This window comes from Bison bison, unplaced genomic scaffold (genome assembly GCF_000754665.1).
Source record: "Bison bison bison isolate TAMUID 2011002044 unplaced genomic scaffold, Bison_UMD1.0 scf7180017864461, whole genome shotgun sequence".
Lineage (NCBI taxonomy): Eukaryota > Metazoa > Chordata > Mammalia > Artiodactyla > Bovidae > Bison > Bison bison.
The window spans coordinates 764627-781118 of NW_011495023.1; the positions used below are offsets into that span (position 1 = coordinate 764627).

The window sequence follows — 16492 nt, forward strand, 5'->3', positions numbered from 1 at the left end:
ATCGATGTTAAAAAAAAAAAGAAAGGAATTTTTGAAATATTTAGAATCGCTGTTTTGCGTGATGAATAACGTAGGCCTTCGGTGTGAGTGTACAGGCCGGATCTTTGACCAGACACATAGCAGTAGCACATTCTTAATAATCAGTATGGTTTATTATTTTTGTTTTTAAATCTTTAAAACTTTCTTCTACAGCAAGCCTGTGGTTATGAATTTACCAGCAAGCTACATCGGATGTATACAGATATGAGTGTCAGTGCAGATCTCAACAATAAGTTCAACAATTTTATCAAAAATCAGGACACAGTAATAGATTTGGGAATTAGTTTTCAAATATATGTTCTACAGGTAGGTGTTTTATTGTGGACATTTACTAATCATTTCTGATACAGAGGACTGATTAATAGATGGATGCCTGATTGCCTTTCTTTCAGTCAGAGGGTTATAGCTTCTGAAGTTACATGTTACGTTGATATGGAATGAACTGTGCCCTGATAGTCATGCTGATGGGTTTTATCAGCATTTGAAGGGAGGAGAAAAGGTTGTTTTAGTTGCTTGTGGTGGTGGTGTTAGTTGGTGTGTCGTGACCAGCTCTAAAGATCCCATGGACTGTAGTCTCCCAATGTCCAAGGGGTTTCCCAGGCAGGAATACTGGAGTGAGTTGGCATGTCTTCTCCCGGGGATCTTTCCGACCCAGGGTCAAACTCAAGTCTCTTGCATTGCAGGCAGATTCTTTACTGCTGAGTTACCAGGGATTCCCATTGTAGTTACTTGCATCATTTTATAAGCATTCACTTTCAAGTGAGAGGTGTATCTATTTAACAGTTTTACTCTTCTCCTTTTAGGCTGGTGCATGGCCTCTTACTCAGGCTCCTTCATCTACATTTGCAATTCCCCAGGAATTGGAAAAAAGTGTACAGATGGTAAGTGGACAGAAGATATATTGGAAGACCAAAGGAATTTTAATAATTGTCTTCATGTTATATCACTTTAAATATTTCTTCAAAGTCTTAAGGGCTCATGTGATGTAAAAACATAGTCACAAGTTATGATTATTCTGCCTTGTAGGAAGAACGTAAATGATAATAGTTTCTAGTTAACGCTAAACTAAAACAACTTGGTGGTGTCGGTTCTTTGTCAGAACGTGTCTCTCACTCTTAGTAAATTGATTATTTGTCATGAGTAATTCTAAATTACAACAATGTTGATGTTAGAAGAAAGTTTTAGAATCCAGGACTGAAAGCAGTCCTCTTCTAATTTTTCGCTTGAATGTGGAGCCGTTTTTATAATTCATTTATCCTTTATAATGGTTATTTTTGTTTCTGGGCTATAATTTGTGTAAATATATAGTAAATGGGAAATATTCTAGGAGAAAAAATGTATTGAAGATGGAAAATATAAGTAAACATGGTCTTAAAATGTGACTGAATAGAAACCTGAGAATTCTAACCTAGAGCGTTTTCAGAGACTGTGGAGACTCCATTGTCGGCAGCTGTTGAGCTATAATTCATGTACCATATGGCTTAGTCATTCCATAAGGCTGCTGTAACAAAATACTGCAGCTTAGGTGGCTTATAAACAACAGACTGATTTCTCATGGTTCTCGAGGCTGGAAGTTCGAGGCCAGGATGACAGCATGGTGGGGCAAAGGCCCACGAAGGTGACAGACTGTGACCTCACGTGGGAGCAGGAGCTGGGGAGCTCTGTGGGATTTAATGCCTTAGATGAGGGGATCTAAGCACCTCCCAAAGGCCCTACCTTCAAGAACCATCACATTGGGCATCAGGATTTCAACATACAAATTTGGGGAGACACATTCAGGCCACAGCACTATACAATTCATGTAACATGGACACTTTGAGTGGTTTTCAGTATATTCACAGTATGTTCATCAGCACCATTAATTTTAGAACATTTTAATTGTTTAATTACCCTGAAAGAAACCCCCTACCCTTTAGCAGTCACTCTTCACCTTCACCAGCTCCCTGCCCGCTCCCCAGCCCTAGGCAGTCTGCTTTCTTTCTCTGTAGATTTACCCGTTCTGGACATCTGTTGTAGTGCTATGTCATACATGGTCTTTTGTGACTGCCTTCATTCATTTTGCAGAATGTCGCGGTTTATCCATGTTTTAGCCTATGCCAAATACTGCCAAATAATGTTCCATTGTATGGAGTCACCACATTTTATTTACTCATCCAACATCAGTTGATGGGCGTTTGAGCTGTTTTGATCTTTTGGGTGTATAAGTCATGCTACTCTGAACATTCATGTACAAATTTTTGAATGGATGGATGTGTTTCCATTTCTCTTCCAGCTGACCCTTTTTGATTCTCTAACTCACCAAACAAGCCTTCTTATTTCTTGATTGGATGGAAGTTTAGGTAGCCTTTTTTTTTTTCTAGCAAAATCTTTATTATCCTTTTCATTAACTTTTTATTTTATGTTGGAGTATAGCCAACTAACCAGAGCTTCCCTGGTAACTCAGCTCTTAAAGAATACACCTGCAATGCAGGAGACCCTGGTTCAATTCGTAGGTTGGGAAGATCCACTGGAGAAGGGATCGGCTACTCACTCCAGTATTCTTGGGCTTTCCTTGTGGCTCAGCTGGTAAAGAATCTGATTGCAATGCAGGAGACCTGCATTCGATTCCAGGAAAAGAAAAAGGCTACCCACTCCAGTCTTCTGGCCTGGAGAATAAGTGGACTATATAGACCATGGGGTCACAAAGAGTTGGACATGACCAAGCAACTTTCAGTTTCACTGCCAACTAGCAATCTTGTGATAATTTCACCTTCATAGCCGATTAACAATCTTGTGATAGTTTCAGGTAAACAGTGAAGGTGACTCAGTCATACGTATACATGTATCCAAGAGGCTTTCATTATCTTTCAGTAGTCTTTTATTTGGGCAATAACTTGAGCTTGTGAACCTCAAGGTATGCATATGTTATTTAAAATGAAAACGGAGAGAGTTGCCTGGAAACATACACACTACTATATGTAAAACAGGTAGCCAGTGGGAATTTGCTCTATGACTTAGGGAGCTCAGACCAGTGCCCTGGAGGAGTGGGATGGGTGAGAGGTGGGAGGGGGTTCCAGAGGGAGGGGACATATTTATACTTACAGCTGATTCATGTTGATATATGGCAGAAACCAACACAATATTGTAAAGCAATTATCCTTCAGTTAAAAATGAATAAATAAAAATAAATTGAAAATGATACTTCATTACACTGTTTCCTAGAGAAGTTCACAATGTGCCGTTTGAATCTTTGAATTACGTATGTTTTTGTTTCTTTCAAAATAAGGATTATAAATCAAATAACAGTGTAAGCTTTGGGATCATAAATCCTGGTTTTACATATTCTGTCATTTACTGTGCTCTGTGACTCAGGGCAAATAACTTTCTAATTTTCTGTTAACTGATGATACTAATACTCAGAGTGCTGATATGAAGATCAAGTGAGATGTGTAAAGTAAGTACTCAGTAAAAGATAGCTGATAGTAGTTAATGCTAACACTGATGGTAGTGGTAACAGCAGGCTAGCATAATATGAACAGTCAGGTATATTTTAAGATACCATGCATAAGGTAGACTTAGAAGACTGACCGGCCCCTCACCTTTAACAGTCTTAAAACTTATTTCTTCTTAAGAGCCTACTTTGCCAATTGAAATTAAAGGAGAAGTTGGGAGCAGAAATAGTAAGAGTTTCCTCGTAACTTTGTCATTCTTTTCTTTCTCCTTGAAATAATTATTTTCCAGTACTTATTGGAGTACTGGAATAAACCCCTTAAACTTTGTTTATTAACATATGACCACCCCTAGGTTCCAGTGTCCTTACTTACAAACAAAAAGCGAGTTTCTTTCTGACTGTAAAATCTTGCTTTCAAGAAAATTGTTTTCTCCATTTGAACTTTCTTTCAGTACCAGTAGAGGGAGTTTGTCCTTTTTTTTTTTTTCCTGCTGCTGCTGCTGCTAAGTCGCTTCAGTCGTGTCCGACTCTGTGCGACCTCATAGACTGCAGCCCACCAGGCTTCCCCGTCCCTGGGATTCTCCAGGCAAGAACACTGGAGTGGGTTGCCGTTTCCTTCTCCAATGCATGAAAGTGAAAAGTGAAAGTGAAGTCGCTCAGTCGTGTCCGACTCTAGCGACCCCATGGACTGCAGCCTACCAGGCTCCTCCGTCCATGGGATTTTCTAGGCAAAGTACTGGAGTGAGGTGCCATTGCCTTCTCTGGGCTAGTAAGTCCAATTTCAGTATCATTTTCTCACTGTAGATTATGTACTAGCTCTTTAAAAAGAACTCTCTACTTTTTGGACTGATGTTCCACATTCAGTCAGAGGGAGGAATTTTTTTAATATCAGAGCTATGTTACTAGAATGTTTAATTTTCCACAGTAGTATCAACAAAAGGATACAGAGTCAAGACTGATGCTTTGCTTGTATTAGTGTTTTACTGTATGTGGAAGTTAAATCATGGTGGTCACTTTTGGAGTAACTGTTGACACTAGTCAACCGGTCCCTTCAACAAGGGTATATGTTATAGGAGACTAGAGATGAAGGTATGATTTTATTATTTATATTTTCATATTGAAATGTGCACAGTAATGTTTTTCGCTTAGTGCTTTATGGGCTTCTCTGGTAGCTCAGCTGGTAAAGAATCCACCTGCAATGCAGGAGACCCCGGTTCTATTCCTAGGTCAGGAAGATCTGCTGGAGAAGGGATAGGTTACCCACTCCAGTATTCTTGGGCTTCCCTTGTGGCTCAGTTGATAAAGAATCTACCTTCAATGCGGGAGACCTGGGTTCGATCCCTGGGTTGGGAAGATCCCCTGGTAAAGGGAGCAGCTACCCACTTCAGTATTCTGGCCTGGAGAACTCTGGATAGAGGGAGGAGCCCGCAGGCTACAGTCCATGGGATCACAAGGAGTCTGACATGACTGAGCAACTTTCACTTGTATTTATAAAGTTCAAATTGATATCATTCAAAACAGTAATTTCTGAATTTATGCAAAAAGTCAGATTTGCAGGACTGTGGTTTGGCCGTGAAAACCACAGACCGAGTTGTAAGTGAAAAGGGCTGGTCTGATATTTGCATAATCTTTATTAGGAGCTTTTATTTTGCGTTTTCTTATCTATAAAATGAGTAAATATACTCTGTGGGCTCTAATGTCTTTTTCTAACATGAATTTTCTTTTTGCTTTTTTATTGTAGTGATAGCCAAGTAAGTTAGGTTGTCGTAGCTGAAAATAATTTGATTCCTTTTTTCTTTTTTACAGTTTGAATTATTTTACAGCCAGCATTTCAGTGGAAGGAAACTTACATGGTTACACTATCTTTGTACAGGTAAAATGCATTTAATTATATCTAGTTTAATGAAATTTACCTGATAATGATTATGTTAAAATTTTGGACAGAGATTTCTTAGAGCCTAATTATAGTTGTCTTTTTTTTTCTTTTCTAATTATAGTTTTTAACCTTTTCTTCTTCATCTACCTTTCTGGTTACCCTTAAAGCAACAATAAAGAAGTCCACATGCAGCACTTTTAATAGTGTGCTACTGATACAGAATTTCTGAATTTTATAATGGTTTCCTACATTTCTGTAACAAACCACTTTTTATAGATATTTGGAATTTTATTTAGAAACCCAGACTTGATGAGTCAGATACTCTTAAAAAACCTGTTCTTTCTAGATATGCCAGACATTCTCAGAAAGTTCATTAATTATTACAGCACCACAAGGAGACCTAACCATTTGATTTTTATTTGTGGTACTGTAGTGAACGACTGTAGAAAATGCTTTTTCCAGAATGTCCCAATTAACTTCCAGTCCTTCCCAGTTTTAGAAAAGTTTAATCAAAATCTAATCATTTCCTTAGCTTCTTCCTGGAACAGTGGGGTCGACTTATTGGAAAGTAGAATTAATATTTTGGGTGGTGAGAGCTTGTATGTAATATTGCTCTGAGCTGCCTGAAGATGTGAGCCAAAGCAAACACTCAGAATTTTGTCTACTTTTGCTAAAGCTATGCTTTGAAAAGTGCGTTGAATCAACTTTCAGTTTGTATAAGAAGGAAAGGATATCCATGTATGTTAATGTCTCTTAGAAATAATACAGGAAAATCTGATTAGTTGCCATACCTTTGTCAGGAAATTGACTGGAGAAATTTCTGGTGGCTCAGTGGTAAAAGAATCCACCTGCCAATGCAGAATATGCAGATTGATTCCTGGGTTGGAAAGAGAAACATAAGTACCATTTATTTGATTACTTTATATTTGAAATACGATGTCTCATTATGTTAGTAATGCATATTAGTACGTAATAAATAAGCATAATGCGGGAGACCTGGGTTCGATCCCTGGGTTGGGAAGATCCCCTTGGAGAAGGAAATGGCAACCCACTCCAGTACTCTTGCCTGGAGAATCCCATGGATGGAGGAGCCTGGGGGGCTATAGTCCATGGGGTTGCAGAGAGTCGGACACGACTGAGCAGCCTCACTTTCACCTTCGCTTTCAATACATATTTATACAAGTGTATCTTTAGTGAACAAGCTGAACATTTTAATTTTTCAGTTGTTTGTGAAATAAAGAGATGTTTGCTGATATTCTTAGTATGTGGTCACTTAGTAGTTGGCTTTTAGTTTTATACCTGTTGTGAGTTTTTATATTCTCATTTAGTAAATTGGTTTTAAGGAACAATACATTGCTGGACCAGTGTTTTAATGTACTTGAATTAAAGTTACTTTTACTTTCCCTAAATATCTTGGGGAGTTTAAACTCTCTTTGCAGTTACCTCAGCAGTAATCAGTCCATCTCTTCAAGTAGTTTTAATGAGGAACTTAACTTTTTGATGTTTGGAAACTAGGTGTATTAAGATATTGGTGAGAATATCTCTTCAGGGGTCCTGATCACTCCTGGCTGGAGCATCCACTGGTGATCATGGCTTGAATCGGGTTCTTACTCCTGGTTGCAGATCGATGACACTCTGTCATGCACTCAGCAGTTTAGCAGCTGACATTGTTCTGTAAGGAAAAACTTTCCGCTAGAGACTAGGTTGCTGATAGGTAACAAGGGAGAAACTCAGATGAAAGTGTTTTGAGAGTTCTGCCTACTGTTTATTCTGGCAGCTGTTAATATCACTTAAATTATGGTTGGCTAATTTTTCAAGTATGTGTGTATCAGAATGTTTTATTCTAGTTTGGAGTCTCTCACAGTTTCTCAGCCTATTCTAAAGGTTAAATGACCTCTTTGTCATTCTCCTTTCCTGTTTACCCAGCAGTAATTAAGTGAATCATCCAGATTTCGGGTTTTCTTCCCTGCCCCACATGCTCCTCACCCTTTCCCCAGTCTTTTCAGCTCTGAGAGGATTAACAAGAGAATGGTGCTGGAAAAAGTGAGAAGTCCATGTACCCCTGATACTAATAATGTGTGGAAAATAGCAAGAAAACTAACAAGTTTTCATTTTTTCTCTAAGAGTTGCAGATTTGATATCAGTGAATACTTTGAGCCCTTAATTGCGTTGTCTCCTGATGCTCTCTGCGTTCTTGTGCCAGAGACTCACTCTGTTTCCAGACCCTTGGCAGTACGTTGCAGCATCTTTGACAGCTGGGTGATGGTCCTAGCTTAATCATCTAGATGCTTGAGGCATTATTTTATACTTTGTTTCTGGGATATGATCGAGCAGTCATTGCACAAATGGTCTAATGCCATTTATGCGGTTTATATTTTTGCCTCTCAACCACATTTCCTAAACTTTAATGTTGAGATGAAGCTCTTAAAATGCTCTTTATACTAATTGTTAGTAGGACAATCCTAATGGTAATATTCTTAAACTCTATGTGAATTGGATATTCCCATTAATTATTAAAACCTCCTTTTGTGGAAATTCAGAGATTAGAATTTTTTTTTTTCTCTAGGTGTTCAAATAATTTTGAAAAACATTTCTGAGTGTTAGTTTTTTTTTTTTTAAAGTTGAGGCAAAGTACAAGTTAGAATAAGCATATCTGTCTGGTGATAGATAGTAAGTTGGAGAATTGACTTATTGCCTGTAAATTCTTTAATTATATAATGAATGAAATATATATTATTAAATAATAAAAGAAGCACAAAATCTTGACCAGAGTTGCTAATTATCACCAACAGAGCCTTTGGGGTAAGTTCATGTAAAATTCAATTTTCTTGAGTTAAAATGTAGAACCCAAAAACCAGATCTCATACTGATTTAGTTTATAAGTCAGTAAAAGTCAAATAATGCAGGATGTGTATGTGCGTATAAGAGAAAGAGAAATGCAGTCACTAAACCCCAACTTTGTGCTCTAGGAAGAGATTCTTTGACTTGTAGTAACCATTTCTTGTGTTACAAGTGCGTATCTGTTTGACAGCAGTGTTGGCTACAAGCTCTTCGGTGAGCTCACCCACCACCCCCGTGCCCCCAGATGGATAGAACTGTAGTTGACCGAAGCCTGATGTGTTTTTACAGCTCTCAGGGTAGTGTAGGGTCTAGAACATTTTTATTCCATCAACTGTTTCAACAAACTTGTTCAGTTGTGTCTGGCTCTTTGTAACCACATGGCCTGTGGTCCATGAAATTCTCCAGGCCAGAATACTGGAGTAAGTAGCCTTTCCCTTCTCCAGGGGGTCTTCCCAACCCAGGGATCGAACCCAGGTCTCCCACATTGCAGGCGGATTCTTTACCAGCTGAGCCACACGGGAAGCCATATGGCAGAAAGCAAAGAAGAACTAAAGAGCCTCTTGTTGAAAGTGAAAGAGGAGAGTGAAAAAGTTGGCTTAAAACTCAACATTCAGAAAACTAAGATCATGGCATCTGGTCCCATCACTTCATAGCAAATAGATGGGGAAACAATGGAAATAGTAAGAGACTTTATTTTGGGGGGCTCCAAAATCACTGCAGATGCAGCCATGAAATTAAAAGACGCTTTCTCCTTGGAAGAAAAGCTATGACTAACCTAGACAGCATATTAAAAAGCAGAGACATTACTTTGCCAACAAAGGTCCATCTAGTCATGGCTATGGTTTTTCCAGTGGTCATGTATGGATGTGAGAGTTGGACTGTGAAGAAGGCTGAGGGCCGACGAATTGATGCTTTTGAACTGTGGTGTTGGAGAAGACTCTTGAGAGTCCCTTGGACTGCAAGGAGATCCAACCAGTCCATCCTAAAGGAAATCAGTCCTGAATATTCATTGGAAGGACTGATGCTGAAGCTGAAACTCCAGTACTTTGGCCACCTGATGCGAAGAACTGACTCATTGGAAAAGATCCTGATGCTGGGAAAGATTGAGGGCAGGAGGAGAAGGGGATAACAGAGGATGAGATGGTTGGATGGCATCGCCGACTTAATGGACATGAGTTTGAGTAAGCCCCGGGAGTTGGTGATGGACAAAGAGGCCTGGCATGCTGCAGTGCGTGGGGTCGCAAAGAGTCAGACACCCAGTTCAGAGCAACTGAACGGAACTGATTTCAACAAAATAATGAATCTGCCTGTTTGTCTCTCCTCACATTTGTGTTTGTTTCTAGAAGATTACTGGGGAGAAAAACTTAATTTATGAGACAAAATAACATTGTTATAGTTAAGCAGAAATTATGCTTTAGCCAGAGCTGCAATAGAGGTGTCCTCATAGTCGTGAAGCTTCCCTGGGGTAGACCGGATAGACACACAGGAGGCAGTTGTGGTAGCAGACCGTCTTCTCTTTTTGTCTGTCTCTCTTCCACCTCCACTTTTTACTGTGTTTTCTGCCCAGGTCTTAGCTTTCCTATTAGCTGTTTGATAGCTTAACTGTGATTATATTGGATACCCCAGACTAATATCCCTCCACTCAATTCTCCCTCGTCCCCCATCCCCTCAGCAAACAAATGCTACATTGCTAGCAGGAATAACTTTTCAATAATTAAGTTCTTGGTTCACTCTTTCAAGAGAAAATATTGGAAATAATTATTTATCAGGTAATTTTGGAATGCTTCTTTGAGTGATCAGCTTATTGTCACAATTTTGTCTTAATTATAGGTGAAGTTAAAATGAACTATTTGGGCAAACCATACGTAGCTATGGTTACAACATACCAAATGGCAGTTCTTCTTGCCTTCAACAACAGTGAAACCGTCAGCTATAAAGAGCTTCAAGACAGCACTCAGATGAATGAAAAGGAACTGACGAAAACAATCAAATCATTACTCGATGTGAAAATGATTAACCATGATTCAGAAAAGGTATGGGGTAATACTGTAAGAAATTTAAGTGTTATAAACATTAAAGCTTCATGGGACCTTTGCAGTCTTAAAAGTAAGGTTATGATCGTTAATGCCCTTTGTACTTTGTAGCGCTTGAAAGCCGCGTTACTTCAGGCTCTTTCAGTGTCTCAGAGAAGGCTCCGTCAGTTGGTACTCAAGTGCCCTTTGTTCAATTTTATTTGAAAATTATTTAAGAGTTGGCATCAGAAGGATTCTGATTAATTGAGGTTTTAAAACTGTAGTCTGTCATAAACTTTTCTGGGCTCTTCTGTGTGTTTAGTTAATGTTTGATTACATGGTTCTGTGATAGGAAATGACAGCTTATTGATGTCTATTCTGTGCATATTTACAACGTGTAACTCCCGTCTCCTGCTGTCACTCTCACATTTAATTTAGAGTCCTAAACTCTAGGATTCAGCTCAGCCCCATATAGTTTTAGTGTCTGTCCTGGGACTAGCAAGCTGATAGTACATTTCTTTTTTTCTTTATAACTTTTTTCTCCTAGTAACATGTTTTTGTTTTTATAGTATCTCATAGATATTTGAATAGTTAAAAAAGCAACAGATGTGGGTTCAATCTCCTGTTTGAGATTATCGTGCCTGTAAGGAAAACTTCTTGCAAATGATGTTGTGTTTTTATTCTACTTCATGGCCTACACCAGTTCATCTTGCTAAAGATGACTTTTGTAGCCTCTGAATGGCATGCATGCTGTAATTCAAATCAATCTTTTCTTAATTTTGAGAAATGATTAATTTTTCTGACTTCAGAAACTTAGCAGAATATTGAATTAATAAAGTTTTAATTAAAAAGCTTTTAAGCTTAAAATTTAAGTTTAAATTTTTAAGCTTAATTAAAATGCTTAAAAAGGTAAGTATTTTTCTAAACATATTATATATTTTTGCTGCTCAGTAATGTACAAAACAAATATTGATAGATATTATGCACATTAAATGGGAAATACAAAGCTGTCATTTCTTTAATAGACTTTTTGTGGTTATTACTGAGGAAGTGCCATCTGCCAAGTGCTCCATGGTCCTGCTGGTGGAGAAATTCCAGTGTATGACAAAAGTGGCTTTCTTAAGCTCAATAGAGCTTAAGAGCTAAAGATTGGCTTAACAACTTCCACTTGAGAAAAGACCACTGGCTTCTGGCAGAGTGGATAAAATGTGCATTAGGGGGTAATGTCAGAATTACACTCGGTGGTAGGGAAGTGAGCTTGTGTGCCATTGAAACCAATTGGCTTCTATCATTAGGTTATTTTTAATTGGTATTTTGTTATTGTAATAGTATTCAAAAAATTTTGGTTAATTCGGTTTTTCAAAATGTAATGGAAAAATTATGAGCCTTGGTATTTAATAAAAATTAAAATGTTAAAATTCTGCTAAACATTGGGCCAGAAAAAGTTTTGCTGAAATCTAAGCTGATTAAAATTCTATCAAGTATAAAATTAGGAAAGAATTGTTTTCTCTTTCATGATCTGACAAAAGACAATTATTTGCTCTTAAATAATATTTGTAATATAAGAGATTATGCAAGTTCAGTGTTTTTTGCTTGGTCATTATTTAACTTCATGGTGTGTTATTTGCAGCAGTTGTTATTTGATGATTTTATTTTTATAAGTGTAAATGAATTATTTTTAATTATAGGAAGACATCGATGTAGAATCTTCATTTTCATTAAATATGAACTTTAGCAGTAAAAGAACAAAATTTAAAATTACTACGTCAATGCAGAAAGACACACCACAGGTAAGTGCTTTCTGATGTCATTTCTTTTGTAAATATTTAAGCATTGGACTTTATAAGCAGTAACATTGAGACCAATGCAGAATTTTGCACATCAAAATTAGGATACATCTTCTCTGGTTTATTCTTTCCATTGACTGGCCTCACAAACAGTATTTAGATTTTAAAAACAGTAGTATAATCTTCGGAGAAGGCAATGGCACCCCACTCCAGTACTCTTGCCTGGAAAATCCCATGGACGGAGGAGCCTGGTAGGCTGCAGTCCTTGGTGTCACTAAGAGTCGGACATGACTGAGCGACTTCACTTTCACTTTTCGCTTTCATGCATTGGAGAAGGAAATGGCAACCCACTCCAGTATTCTTGCCTGGAGAATCCCAGGGACAGAGGAACTTAGTGGGCTGCCGTCTGTGGGGTCGCACAGAGTCGGACACGACTGAAGTGACTTAGCAGTATAATCTTAGGAAAAAGGTGTCATAGTTTAGTCATATTTGCCCTTTTGTTTTTTCTCCCAGTTTTATTGAGATATAATTGCCATACATCACAGTATAAGTTTAAGCTGTACAGCATAATGACTTGATTTACATACATCTTGAGATGATGATCACAGTCGGTTTAGTGAATATTGATCATCTCATATAGAGACAAAATTAAAGAAGTAGGAAAAAAACTTCCTTGTGATGAGAACTCAGGATTTACTGTCTTAACCACTTTCATGTATAACACACAGCAGCATTAATTATATTTTTCATGTTGTACATTACATCTCTAATACTCATTTTATAATTGGGAGTCTGTACCTTCTAACTGCCTTCATCCAATTTTCCTCCCCTCTCCCACCAACCCCTGCCTCTGCTAACACCAAATGTGATCTCTTTTTCAATGAGTGTATTTGTTTTTGAAGTATAATTGATGCTACGTTAGTTCCTGTTACACAACATAGTGATTTAGATCACCACGAGAAGCCTAGTTATAATATATCACCATACAAAGTTACAACATAAATTTCCCCACACTGCACATTTCATTCCCAAGACTCATTTATTATACCTCTTCCTCTCCCTCACCGATTTTTCTCTTTCCCCCATCCCCCTTCCAACCACCTGTTGATTCTTTGTATCTGTAACTCTGTTTTGCTATGTTTGCTCTTTTTTTTTTTTAGATTTTACATATACATGAAACCATGGAGGCATGTCTTTCTCTAACCTATTTCACTCAGCATAATACTCTCTAGGTCCATCTGTGTTGTCACAAATGGCAACATTTTATTTATTCTTTTTTTATGACTGAGTAATATACCGTTGTGTGTCTATACACCACATCTTTTTATCCATTCTTCTATTGATGGGCACTTGGATTGCTGCCATATCTTTGCTGTTGTAAGTAATGCTGCAATGAACATAGTCATATTTGCTTTTAAGTTTTATTAAAATGTATGGATTCGTTTTGTATTCTTTTCTACCTTGAAGAAATTTCTACCTTGAAGAATAATGTAATCTCTCATATTTTTCATTCATAAAATAAGGGAAAGTTTTGCAACACATTTCTTTCAAAGAAAAACTGTTGAAAATGCCTTCAGACTTCCCTGTGCAAATAAACTGCATGGAGATCATGTTAATACTCAAACTGTGATGAGCTCGTAGGTCTGGAGTAGAGTCCGACCTGGGGTGAGCCAGTGTGCGCCGTGAACTTCCGCTGTGGATGTGGTGGTTCTTCTCGGGCAGCCTGTTCGTGTCACTGGGGGTTTCCTTACTGCTTCCCATGTGCCACCCTGACCTTGGGCTTGAGGCAGGTTGTGAAGGTCTCAGATATGTCAGGCGCCTCGGGGAACTTAACTCCCCCCCAAGGTCAAATGTTAATCACTTGCTATTCAGTTTGACCCCTAAAATGGTCAAGATCTCATGCCTATAGGCAATGGTGATAACGTGCTATTGTATTTTATCTGCTGTGAGATCCCTGTTAATGTGGCACTGCCTGCTTCTGTGCCTTCCCACCATTGTCTTCCCTTGACCTCCACTGAGAGAGGCCCTTCTGGCCCAGCCTTCCTGGCTTCTCTGCTTGAGTCAAATGGAGCCCTTCCCAGCTCTTGCCCTTGAAGCCTGATCCAGTATCCACTTGGAGCCAGTTGCTAAAGTCTGCAAGCTTTGTGGTATAAGTGTTTACTCACTCATAGGTCCATGGTCTTGAGACTTATTACTCTCAATAAGTAACTTATGAGTTCAGTGTCGTAAGGAAGAAATGCATTACTGAAGTAATGTGTCACTAAGTTCTACTTTCTTGACTATTTACACTGAGTACAATGTACAGTAGTGTTCATTTTTTAAAAAATAGCCTCCCCACTTTAACTTGAGAAATTGTATATGACTTATAGGTATTCTGTTGGTAATGGTTATGTTATATTTGGCACATAATTGTATAGTTTGATTCTCAGTATTGATTGGAGATTTATTTAAACTCACAAATAAAAGGAGTTAAAAACAAGTGCAGTGACTGAGGGTCTCCTTTGCTTTTTATGGGCTTCATAAAACAGGAAATGGAGCAGACGAGAAGTGCTGTAGACGAAGACCGGAAAATGTACCTCCAGGCTGCTATAGTTCGTATCATGAAAGCGAGAAAAGTACTGCGGCATAACGCCCTTATTCAAGAGGTAAAAGGGGAACGTCCTGAAGACTTCTTGGCAGAGGGTATTAGAATTAGGCATGTTTCTTTGTGAAGATGATACAGAAACCTGTGACTCCTGTATAGCATAAAGAAATGCTTTTTGTTTCTGAAGGGGAACAGTGCTCATAAATCCAGTATTAAATTCACGTTTAGATTTAGAGGTCTGAGCCTCGTGTCCATTTATTGAAGGAGGTCGACCGTGTCCACCACTCACTCATTCCTTGAATTCGCGCGTCTCCCGTTTGGTGGAGCACTGTGCTAGTCGCCGTGGGGTGCACACCAGCTCGGGACATGGCTTCTGCCCTTTGGGAGTTCAGTGTCGTAAGGAAGAAATGCGTTACTGAAGTAATGTGTCAGTAAATATAAAATTACACTAATGTGCCACAAAGAAAAGGGATATGGTACAATGAGAGTGTACACAGGTCTTGACTCAGGGGGTGTTAGGGAAAGCTTTCTTGAGCAGGTGTTCTTTCAGCTAAGAGCCAGAAGTTGCGGAGGGATTAAATGGAAACTTGAGGGCGTGTATGAATAAATTAATTAGTTTGTGATTTGATTTAGTATGTTATTAGGTTTGGCTGTATCTGTACCCTTCACCGTTTAAATTCCTTCATAGCCTCAACGTTAAGACTATTCCCACAGTTTGCATGAAAAGGTATTTTTGTGCATTGCATCAGAGTTGAACGAAGTGCTCCTGGTGAGAAGAGCATTTTTATCATCTGCCTCTCTCCCACAGGTGATTAGCCAGTCAAGAGCTCGGTTTAACCCTAGTATCAGCATGATTAAGAAGTGTATTGAAGTCCTGATAGACAAACAGTACATCGAACGCAGCCAGGCGTCCGCAGATGAGTACAGCTACGTCGCCTGACGCAGCGTCCTCCAGCGTTGGTGTGAGAGGTCGTTGCCGTCAGCGTCCGGTGTGTCCCCGTGGGAGAAGGCAGGCCTGTGCCTCCATAATTTGGTCATTTGGCAGCCCCTGTTTCTCTGCTGTTTACAACATCACCAGTGCCACGTCATGAGCGTCAGAGAAGATGCCTAGAGATATTTCAAGCTCATGTCATTATGACATTTCTTAAAACTTTATTAAAAAAAAGGATGAGTGAAGTATTGCTGAAATGTGGAAATCCGGCTGGGTACCATGCTTTTTCTCCCCTTCACGTTTGCAGTTGATGTGTTTGTTTTTTTTTTTTTAATGTATCTTAAAGGACATAAGATTAAAAAAAAAAAAACCTAAATATTGTAATATGACAGATAACCTAATAATTGTATCTACATTAAAATGACAAACATGATATTGCTGCTTGTCAAATAAAAAAATAAAGAAATAGAATGCCTTTTTTATGTGGATGGAGTATCACAATGCTCAGAAATGTCCGTGAGTCCTCGTGTTCCTGTTTAAATCCTACATGAAAACGTCTCAGTTATTGTTTCTGAATGCCTTCAGCGTAAAGGATGCGTTCAGCATAAGTGATGCTTTCTTTTTATGGATTAGAACTACATTGGATGTGAGCCTCGTGAGGAGTGAGGCTGTGATTCTGTTCGAGTTTCTGGTGGTGTCCTGCTGCAGCGCAGAACCGTGAGCGAGGGGACTTCGGGGACCCCGCGTCTGGCTTAGAAAGCGCCGTCATTCCCAGGCTGTGTTACTCCTGTCTCCGAGGTGCATCAGTTCTAATGAGGTCTGACGCCCCTCTGCTCCTTCCCTCCCCCTTCCTCGGGGTCGGAGGTCATCCTGCGGTACCTGTACCAGTGTCTGCCTGTGCGTTCCCCCCGTACCCGTGCCTGCCTGTTACTCTCCACCTCCTTCCACTTTAACACTAGATTCGCTCCTACGTCACAGATACTCTTAGCAAT

General features: G+C 39.0%; 1 protein-coding gene across 2 annotated transcripts in view; it reads left to right on the forward strand.

Moving 5' to 3' along the window:
- CUL2 (cullin 2) overlaps positions 1-15982 on the forward strand; it is a 71173-nt gene extending 55191 nt beyond the window's left edge. For both annotated transcript variants that reach the window (XM_010859870.1, XM_010859872.1), the window contains exons 15-21: positions 193-345; positions 843-920; positions 5276-5342; positions 10017-10219; positions 11887-11988; positions 14514-14630; positions 15378-15982. In XM_010859870.1, coding sequence (XP_010858172.1) covers positions 193-345; positions 843-920; positions 5276-5342; positions 10017-10219; positions 11887-11988; positions 14514-14630; positions 15378-15509 — 852 coding nt within the window. In that variant the 3' untranslated portion in view covers positions 15510-15982. The remainder of the gene's footprint in view (positions 1-192; positions 346-842; positions 921-5275; positions 5343-10016; positions 10220-11886; positions 11989-14513; positions 14631-15377) is intronic.
- The last annotated feature ends 510 nt before the right edge of the window (positions 15983-16492 follow it).